The sequence below is a fragment of the Triticum aestivum genome, chromosome 1B (genome assembly GCF_018294505.1).
Source record: "Triticum aestivum cultivar Chinese Spring chromosome 1B, IWGSC CS RefSeq v2.1, whole genome shotgun sequence".
In the NCBI taxonomy this organism is placed as follows: Eukaryota; Viridiplantae; Streptophyta; class Magnoliopsida; order Poales; family Poaceae; genus Triticum; species Triticum aestivum.
In genome coordinates this window covers 166,162,670-166,172,765 of record NC_057795.1, presented here as the reverse complement: position 1 = coordinate 166,172,765, position 10,096 = coordinate 166,162,670, and the positions used below count along the sequence as shown (strand labels likewise).

At 45.2% G+C, this 10,096-nt stretch overlaps 1 protein-coding gene and 1 long non-coding RNA gene across 2 annotated transcripts; one reads left to right on the top strand and one right to left on the bottom strand.

The window, feature by feature from the left end:
* Positions 1-1,165: 1,165 nt before the first annotated feature.
* On the top strand, positions 1,166-7,428 carry LOC123113864 (PHD finger protein ALFIN-LIKE 1). The gene is made up of 5 exons (XM_044535187.1): positions 1,166-1,422; positions 1,496-1,528; positions 1,630-1,852; positions 6,594-6,723; positions 6,793-7,428. The coding sequence occupies exons 1-5, from the start codon at positions 1,299-1,301 to the stop codon at positions 7,054-7,056; spliced, it is 774 nt and encodes a 257-aa protein (XP_044391122.1). The 5' UTR covers positions 1,166-1,298; the 3' UTR covers positions 7,057-7,428.
* Positions 7,429-7,970: 542 nt separating this feature from the next.
* Positions 7,971-9,313, bottom strand: LOC123088849 (uncharacterized). The gene is made up of 4 exons (XR_006442129.1): positions 9,063-9,313; positions 8,754-8,830; positions 8,596-8,672; positions 7,971-8,275 (listed from the first exon to the last, which is right to left on the bottom strand). It is a non-coding gene; the product is annotated as an uncharacterized lncRNA (long non-coding RNA).
* Positions 9,314-10,096: the final 783 nt, after the last annotated feature.

Genomic DNA, 10,096 nt, shown 5'->3' with positions numbered 1-10,096 from the left:
TGTCGTTGCAGTTGTAGATGTAATTCAGATTCGCTATCCTCTCTTGATACCGGATTAACATCGGACCATACCGGATACGAGGTCTCTCATTCCGACGAACAACTCTCTTATGGACAAACATGATCCAGGCCTGAACTAGAAGCTTCGCCCGTTCATCCACAACCTAAGCGACATCCATGATGCGGTCAGCGATGGCGCTATCAACCCTAAACGCGCCTATCGAATGACCTAACACATAATAGAGGAGGTGGAGGGGGGTAGCTTACGAACTTCGAGGTCGGGGGAGACATGGCGGAGACGAGGAGGGCTGGATGGAGACGAAGAAGAAAGGGAGAAGCAGCCGCCGCCGCCGAGGAGTGCGCCTGTCGCCTCTTGTCGCTGCAGGGGAGTGTCGCAGCCGCAAATCTTAATCGCCGTCGCCGTCCTAGCCGCAGATCTGAGTCATCGCAGCCACCGGTGCCAACAACAAAGGAGGGTTTATCCTACATCTACAAAGGTGAGCGAGGAAATGGGGTGGTGAGGGTATATTTTGCGGCACCCCGCCTTAGCCGATTTTCCCCTCCCTCCATCTCCGCCCGCATCCCCCCTGCACCGCGCCCTATACCGCGTCTTCGTTTTCCGCCCCACTTAGCCTGGCTAGCTGGAAACGACCGATTCGAGCGTTCCCAGCGAGCCAGGCTGAGGGGTGCTTTAAGGTCCGTGCAGATGCGAGCCAGGCCGGCCTGCAAGCAACCAAACGGCCCAATTTCATCTGGCTCGGGCCTGGTTGGGCTGTATGCAACCTTCCAAACACGCCCTTATAGAAGTGACTAGCATGACAATCTCTGTTATAGAATGAGAATTCCTGAAGACCTGAACTTTCCTGAAAGTGGTTTTTTGGAGAGATGTTTTATGGTGGTGTCACCCATTCGAATGAGCCTCCCGAGGAAATCTTTATTTGTGCCAGGGTACTCCTATATGGAACGTTAAGCCCCTATTAGGGTAAAAAACGTGAACAATTTCAATACTTTGAAGTTTCATGATTTAGAGGTAACAAATTGAAATTTGGCGAGGGTTCATGGTTTGCAAATTTGACCTTTTCGTTTCCTTATACGGAGATTCGGATATTTGCAGGGAGCCGGACGCAAAAGAGCAAATTCTTGCACATCTCCCCTTCGTTCGCGTCATCACCCCCACCCGAACCCGTGTATACTCCTCTTCACTTCCCTGCCTCTGTCTCCCGCATCGCGATCAGTCATCTCCTCCCAGCCTCCCCCGCCTCGCCGGAGATCACGAGAGGCGGCGCCCCCATCCCCGCGATGGACGCCTCCTACCGCCGCTCAGGTGCGGGCGGTGGCGGCGGCTCAGCCCCCCGCACCGTCGAGGACATCTTCAAGGACTACCGCGCCCGCCGCAACGCCATCCACCGCGCCCTCACCCACGGTACGCGCCCCCCACTCCCTCCCCGCCTCCTAAACCCCAAACCTAGCCCTAATCCTTCTCCCTTCCTTCGCAGACGTCGAGGAGTTCTACGCGCAGTGCGATCCAGGTGAGGCCCCGACGCGATCTCTCCCCTCTCTGCTACAGTTTCGATTCAATTGGCTGCGAGCTGGCCTCCTCAGATCGCGATGTGCTTTCGTGTCCCGACAGAGAAGGAGAACCTGTGCCTGTACGGGTACGCTAACGAGGCGTGGGAGGTGGCGCTGCCCGCGGAGGAGGTGCCCACCGAGCTGCCGGAGCCGGCGCTCGGGATCAACTTTGCGCGCGACGGGATGAAGCGCAGCGACTGGCTCGCGCTCGTCGCCGTCCACTCCGATTCGTGGCTTGTCTCCGTAGCTTTCTACTATGCCGCGCGGCTCACCCGCAACGACCGGTATGATGCCCCCCTCTGTTCCTTTGGGTTTGACGAGTGATGCTTTTTTGCTGCAGTGCCAGTGTCACGCACTCATGTTAAGGTTCTAAATCCGGACAGTCTACGGAACTATTATTAGCTTATAAGAGGCAAGTCATGACTTTGTTGGTGTCCTGTATAGACAAGGGGATATATCTACAGGGCATCAAGGGACTTCTGGGGAACTTGTTGGGATTTGAGGTTAATGTTAGAATTTGCATGTTATGCACGTACCTGCGCCTGAACTGTACAATTTCGATACCTAAATTGCAATTTTTACAACCAAAAAAACTAATAACTAAAGCAACAGACTGTGAGCTCTTCTATTCAGCAGATGACATGGACGAAGTTGAGCACATGACATGGACCAAGTTAGCAAATGAATCTTAATCAGTCAGATTCTAACTTTATACTAATCATTCACAATCCACTTGATAGAAATTCAGAAATAAACTGACAGATTTTGTAAAAACGAATTACTGTACTAATTAACAGGCATATCCGTAGATCAGGTCATGTGTACAAAAGTGGAATCTGACTTGAATTGACCACTAGAAATATCATATTCTCTTGTTCTCTGATTTGTAGTCAGATTTCACTTTTTAGTCAGATTTGTAGTCTAACCTGACTGAAATTGACCACCACAGATCAGTAATGCAGTAAAGTCTGTTTTTTCTCTTGCCACGAACTAAAAAACAGAAATTGACCACTACAAAATCTCTTGTTCTCTACTCTAATTATTAATACAAACTCACGAACAAGCACGTCATGCACATCCACGCACAAGCACTAGATGTACACGAGCAGGAACAAAAAATCTTACCCTGACGGTTGGCTGTTTGGCGCGGTCATCGCCTCCACGACGTGGTCCTGCTCCTCGTCATGGTCTGCGCCTGCCTCGTTGCGCCTCTGCGCTGCCATACTCCTGGTCGTGCGCGCCGCCGCACGCTGCATCGTCGTGCTCCAACTCGCTGTCGCACATACAAACTGGTGGTTTGCTGCGTGCTTGGGAAAGCTGAGATGGAGGAGTCGGGGGGATCTATGGAGATGGAGCCGGCCAGCCTCTTGCCCACGGAGTTGGCTGCTGCAGTGCGGCACCACATGTGGATGGCAGCGCCGGCTATATCTAGGTCCGCAGGAGTAGGAGTCGAGGAGATGAGAAGATCCTTAATGAAGATTGACGAGTCGTTTACCGAGGAGACGAGAATGGGAAGGAGCGGTGGAGTAATTACTCAGTGGGGATTAGGATTTTTTTTGTTGATATTTTATTATAATAAATAAAAGCGGACAGGGTATACACTTACGGGCCGGGTTTGGATATATCCACGGGTATAAAATTATACCCATGCCCTATCCATGATTAATCGGGTCGGGTTCAGGCGTTGTCCATGGGTATAAGATTGTATCCAAACCCTGTCCATTCGGGTCGGTATCCACGGGTATCCATATCCGTGGATAAAATTGCCATCCTTAGTCTGAACAGTGATCTGCTGTCTGGTCTAGATTTAATTTTTGATTTCTCAAGTACCATTGTGATACTAAGTCTTCTCTACATGGCGTGTTTTTGGGCCTTCTTTAGTGGTTATCCTGTGATCTGCTGGAGAAAGAGATCTAGTCCAATCTATAATGGTTCTCTGCAACTCTGCATGCTCCATCTTAGTAATGAAAGAATAGTCAAGTGGAGAGAAATTATATGAACTCATGATGAGTAGTAGTAACCTCACCGAAATGAGGCAACTTTTTTTTCTTCTATATTGTAATCGTGATATCAAATTCCAAGCATGCCTAATATCAACAGAGGTTTCAGTTTTTGTGCATGAGTTTACTGTATCTAGTCTGTGCCGTGCCCACTGGTCACATGGAGGATGATGTGGTGTATAGGAAGTTATGTTTTTTTGTGGAAAAGGAAATCACATCCATGTATTCTTTCTGTCCCTCTATGGTTACCATGGCATTCTGCTTCCAAGCGCGTGCCTAGGTGTGTGTGTGTGTGTATTTTTTTTTACGCACGCGCTTGGAAGCAGAATGCCTAGCGCTTAATCGTGCTAGTGCTAGGCGTACGCCTAGCGGCTTAGGTGAGACAAGCACTAGGCAGAGACAGAACTAGGAATTTACGCCTAGTGCTTTTTCGAACCTTGATGGTTAGTATGGTGTTAACTTCTGAAGACGCATCTAAATAGAAAAAAGATCTTCTGAAGCCAAATGGAGGTGGTGTGGCGTATAGGAAGTTTTTTTTTTTTTTTTTTTGTGTGTGGAAAGAAAATCACATACATGTTTCTTTCTGCCCCTCTTGTGGTTGGCATGGCTAAATAAAAGCACGCCTAGGCATGTGCTTGAAATCAGAATGCCTAGTGCTTAGTCGTGCTAGTGCTAGGCGTGCGATTAGGTGAGACAGGCACTAGGAAGAGGCAAAACTAGGAATTAAAGCCTAGCGCTTTTTTGAACCTTGATGGTTAGTATGGTGGTAACTTTTGAAGATGCATCTAAATAAGAAAAAGAACTTCCTTCTGAAGGCAATAACAATTTCCACATGGTAACCTCTCTCTTCTGTGGAGAAGAATTATTCTGTTTGCTTTTGTGAAAATTTTATCTCCCTCAATATTGCCATAAAATGCTATTCTAGAGTTTTGAGGTTGTACCATGTATTTCCTCCAGAGATTTATTTATATCTTGCATAAATTATGTATAACATCCACTAAATATTACACTCACAAGAATCCATATTGAAACATGTATTTCCCATAGCTACAGATTTAAGAAGTTTTTGTGTCGCAAAAAGTCTAGATTTAAGATTGGACCATTATATGCAACCATACTGACGAGCCTGGTCCACTTGTTAGCCTATTGGCTTTGACCTACCCATAAACCCATGCAGAGGTTTGACCAAGGCTGCAAGGGGTTGGAGTTGTGCCTAGAGGGTTCAATCTTAAATCTGGAGTCATGTGTTATGAAAGCTTCTAGACCTTTTGCTAATTTGCTATGGGCTGGACCAATCTGGAATTTTGTGATAGTTTGTACAAAATGCTTGTGGTTTTGCAAAATTTAGTCTTCTCTTTTTGATGTCTGTCGCATTTGTGAGAATTTTTTCCATCTTAATGATCCTTAAAGATACGTTGTACTACTCAAGTCGTCTTCTCTACATTTTTTTTGTATATGTTTGGTGTTCTTACCCTGATCAAAGAAGAGTTTGAACTAAACAGATTAGCATTTGAGGGACTAAGGGTTCTCTTTTTAATACAGGACACACCATGGTTTTGGAAATACTTGCAGTATTAATACTACAATTTTTAGTGGTAGCGAAACCACTAATTAGCAAATACTACTAAGCTATCAAACAGGGCCTGACATTTATGAGTTCTTTATTGCAGTTGCTTCTAGTTTCCTGTAATTGCTTACCATGTAAGAATTTAGCACCTGTTGTTTGCCTCAATGTTAATTGAATTGCATAATGCCTGCTTTTCACCTTGTCATTATATTCCCATTTTGGGTGTCTGTGGTATGCAGATCTCTAAAGTTGTCCGGACCTATGTGCTCCGTGTTGGGACCATTTCTGTTTGTGTTTAACTGTCCTAATAATCTTAGATAGCTACATTTCTATACTCGCAGACGCTAAATTTTATTTTGTAATTGCTCCCTGATAAAACAATCGGCTGAATTTGTTCTTAAGAAAGTATAGTGTGGTATCAGATTGTAGCAACTGTGTTTGCTTGTTTTGCTAACATGAACTGTCTTAAACTGTGGGTTGACTATCTGTGTCCTTGGAATGCTTCTATATGGTATATATTTATGGATGATATATTGTTATTAGTTCGTCAAGTAAAAATCACTCGTATGCTAGTATTGATGATGGCCAGTATGCTTGTATTTTTTCATTTTGCATCACCATACATAGTAGTGGTACCGGTCATGGGTTCAAGTCCTGGAAACAGCCTCTTGCAGAAATGTAGGGAAAGGCTGCGTACAATAGACCCAAAGTGGTCGGACCCTTCCCCAGACCCTGCGCAAGCGGGAGCTACATGCACTGGGGCTGCCCCCCTTTTTATACATAGTAGTGGTACCCTTTGTCAAAGGATGCTATGCAAGAAATCTATTCCGTGTTTTTTGAAGTCTGAGATATGTAGAACTGGTTGAATATTTTGGTTTGGATTTTAAGAAGCTAAGTAAGAACAATTGGTGATGTGCTAAGTAAGAACAGTTGATTTCCTACAGGGAGCGAATCCTTATATTTCTTTTTGTCATTTGTTCCCTCAAAAACTCACAATTGAATAAATAATTGAGCACTTGGTAGTTTTCAATGTTTTGCTAGAACTTCTAGCTTTGGAATTTATTGGTGGGATCAGAGTTTTATTTAAGCAATATTCATTTTCCTAATTTTATGTGTATAGCTATGCAATCATGGACATCCTTGGTTTGAGCCCACCTTTGGATTTTATGAGGGATGCGCTTAGAGAAACTAGATTATGTGTGGGCCTAGTTGAACTATAGGGTCACAAATTTATCAGGATAATACTCCCTCCGTCCGGAAAAACTTGTCCCTCAAATTTGAGGGACAAGTTGAGTAATACGTATAGTTGCAAATAAATCTGACAAAATGGTCAAAGTAACAGTGAATGTAAATACAGAACAGATTCGCTGCCCTCTGTTATCATTTTATTTTGTTGCAAAGAGTAAGAGTTTGCGCTGTTATTATGTTATCTCATTATTTCACTTGGCAATTCAACAGGAAGCGTTTATTTGGAATGATGAATGATTTGCCAACCGTGTATGAAGTCATCTCAGGTATGAGACAATCGAAGGAGAGGGACAGATCAGGTGGTATTGACAACAGCGGTAGAAACAAGCTGCCATCAAAGGTAACAGGAAATTCTTTGCTGTTTTGATCTCTTCTTCTCTCTTATTTTAATTTTACTGTGTCTCCTCAGCATACAGTCGAGGCGCCGCCACCACCACGTGCAGAAAATAATGCCAGGGATGCCGATGAAGGCTACGATGAAGATGACGGCGACCACAGCGAGACCTTATGCGGAACATGTGGTGGCATATACAGCGCCGAGGAATTCTGGATTGGGTGCGACGTGTGCGAGAGGTGGTACCATGGCAAGTGCGTGAAGATAACTCCGGCGAAGGCGGAGAGCATAAAGCAGTACAAATGCCCAAGCTGCAGCTCCAAGAGACCTAGGCAGTAGCAGCGCCGCCTCCTTTTGGCGGGGGACGGCCCCCATGGATGGGGGCCTTGAAGCAGCAGCAGCAGCGGTTGAGACTTTTAGACTCCTTGTGCAAGGCTAACTACTACCGTCTTGCTATGTTTACTGTACCTTTCGTTTCAGGTTTACATATGGTGATGATGCTAATGCTTGTGAGGGAAGATGACACACATTTTCAAAGCCTTCTAACGTTTCCATGTCCTGAAGAGGAGTCAAAGGTGTATGTTGCCGGGAAGGGATAGTAGAATGATGAAAATATGTGTAACTTTTCATGGGAAGTTCATGTTCCAATAATCCGTGAGGTTTATTTATACTATTCTATCTATGTTAATATATGTATTATTAGTCTGTTCAGCTGTCATGTGAAACCTGTTGTGGAATAACAATTTTGGTTATCCTGAAAAACAAACAATAGCTGGTTTATCGATGCTGCATTCTTCAAGGAGCTGCTCTGCAACGCCGACTGACCGGCAGTATGGCTTAGAGCCAGCTCGTTTATACGGTGGTATATATAAAGTCGATCCATATTACTTGTTGATCCGTATTACTTGTCGCTTAAATGGAGTTATCTAGATGATGTATTTAAACATATTTCAGTGACATCCATTTGTGTTAGATAAATACGTATTTCGTATTATATATACAAGCTCACTACTTATGTCAATGGCTCATCCTTTCAGCTCTTTTTTGACCTTTAGTATCTCCGTCTTCGTATCATAATCTCATCACCTATGTCAATGGCTCATCCTTTCAGCTCTTCTCTGGCCTTTAGTATCTCAGCAAAGAATGAGAGTTAATTATTTTTCAAGCATCCTTAGACCAAATCAGTTGTACATTGGTTTACAAATCAGTAGTTATTTGGTAAAAACAAACCTATGGTTCTATTTGGTAGATAGTAAATAAACATTATTTTTTATGGCTAGTGCCTCTATAACCGTTAAATAATTGCAAGGTTGCAATACATATTTTCAGAACATGCAAATTGCAGACATTTTGGCACTGCATCTGGTTATCCATCCGAGTTGTGCTCAACACCATGCCATCCATACGGACATGGTCGAACATGTATCATTTGCATCTGGTTATCCGGCCGAGTTATGCTCAATACCATGCCATCCATACAGACATGGTCGAACATGTATCATGTGTCAAGCCGAGGGAATATGCAACAAAGGGTTCATGAGCACGCACAATGGTACTCCTGCAAATTAACATCAAGAACATTATTGTAGTTGAGTTATAGCTACAACAATAGGAGCTAATTGAAACAATACTGAACATGGCTAGCAAGTATCCACTCACTCAAGGGCAGAGCCAGGATAAAAACCGAGAGGGGGCAAAGAGGTATACGATTTTTTTTTTCAAAAACATATATACGAACTAATAGGTGGATGATTTAAAAAAACAACCACACAAGCATATATATAGTGTGTAAGAAGCAAAATCGTATACTTGCTTATATAAGAATGTCATCACACACGTAACTATGACAAGTTCATTGCCAAATGAAAGTAAACTAACCACTTAAGGAAGAATAACTTGAGAAATATGAATATGTTGTTCCTTTTCTTGGTACATCCTTGATTTTAGCCTTCAAGCTGTAGGAAAAATAAAATCATGTTTAAATATAAAGAGAATGTAAACATTGACAGATAAAAATATAAGCCTGAGCACATTACCGAGTAAGCTTGTTAATTCAGATCGATTATTTCAATGCCAGTTGTGGATTTTGTAAAGAATCTCTCCATTAACTTTCCTGTAGATGTCAAATAGTTAAACAATAAATACATTGACTTACATGAAGGCACAATATTAATACAGTATATAGATTTTATTCTACTCCGACAGCCACATGCTTAAACTTATTCCTACAAAATTGTTACATGAAGCTAGGTTCAATCAACCTAACTACCAGTTTGTACCTTTAAACGTGGAACCATGATAGACTGATAATAGGAAAATTAGAAAGGAATAGATCAGAACTGAACCTAGGGCTTGATAAGTGGCGCGCTTGTTTTTCCCTTAGGAACGGCGACACGGCCGGCCAGCCAGACGGCCGGCGTGCACGGTACAGATCGAGGCTTATCATCGGAGGGGCAGCCGGCGGCGCATAAGGCTACGCAGTTTAGAGCCAGGCGGCGGCGGGGGTGAGGAGAGAAGTAGATTAGTCAGGACGTGCGTACGTGCACATTTTCTTCTTTTCTTTGAGAGAGGAACACCGAACGCATGTGCATGTTGTATTCTCTCAGATGGGCTGCTCCGTTGCTGCCTTCTCTCACATGGATATATGGGCTGAGCGGGGGCAAATCTCCTGACCTGAGCGGGGGCAATGTTCTATATCCCAGGCCGTGTATAAGTGGGCCGAAAAATCAAGTGGGGGCATTCGCCCCCACGACTCTCAACGTAGATTCGCCCCTGCACTCACTGATGAAATACTGGTCCAGGTCTGCAGGAAGACCAAAATATAGGTAACTAGGAGATTGTGAACTCATCCTCAAAAAAAAAAGGAGATTGTGAACTCAGCCAAAAAATAGCATCATAAGGGTTTTCTTTTTTCTTTTCATTGACATCCACCCCGTCCCCCGTGTCCCTCTCTGAGGCGACTCGGGGGAACCCTAGCTCCCTCCGCCACGGGCCCTCAAACACCCTCCCTCCTCCCTCGCCGCCGCCGAGGGACATAGTCGGGCAAAGCCCAGGCAGTGCCGGCGGCGGCGGGGCCTCTCCCTGGCGTGTCTCTCTCTCTCTCCTGGCGGCGGCGCGAGTTCTTCCGGCGGCGGCTTGGCGGCGTGGCGCTGCGGAGCTCCGACGATGACTCGGTCCTACGGCAGGGTGGAGGGCAGGGCACCGTCCAGTGCTGCTGCCTCCGCGGCGGCTACGGCTTGGGGCCCTTGACCCCGATCCGATCTGGATCTGGTGGTGCTTGGGTCTGGGCCATGGCGGCTGGCGAGGCGTGGTGTTCGTCGGGGCTTGTCGAGCTCTAGGCACCATGGGGGTGCCGGCGGCGACGCGTGCCCGGCATGGT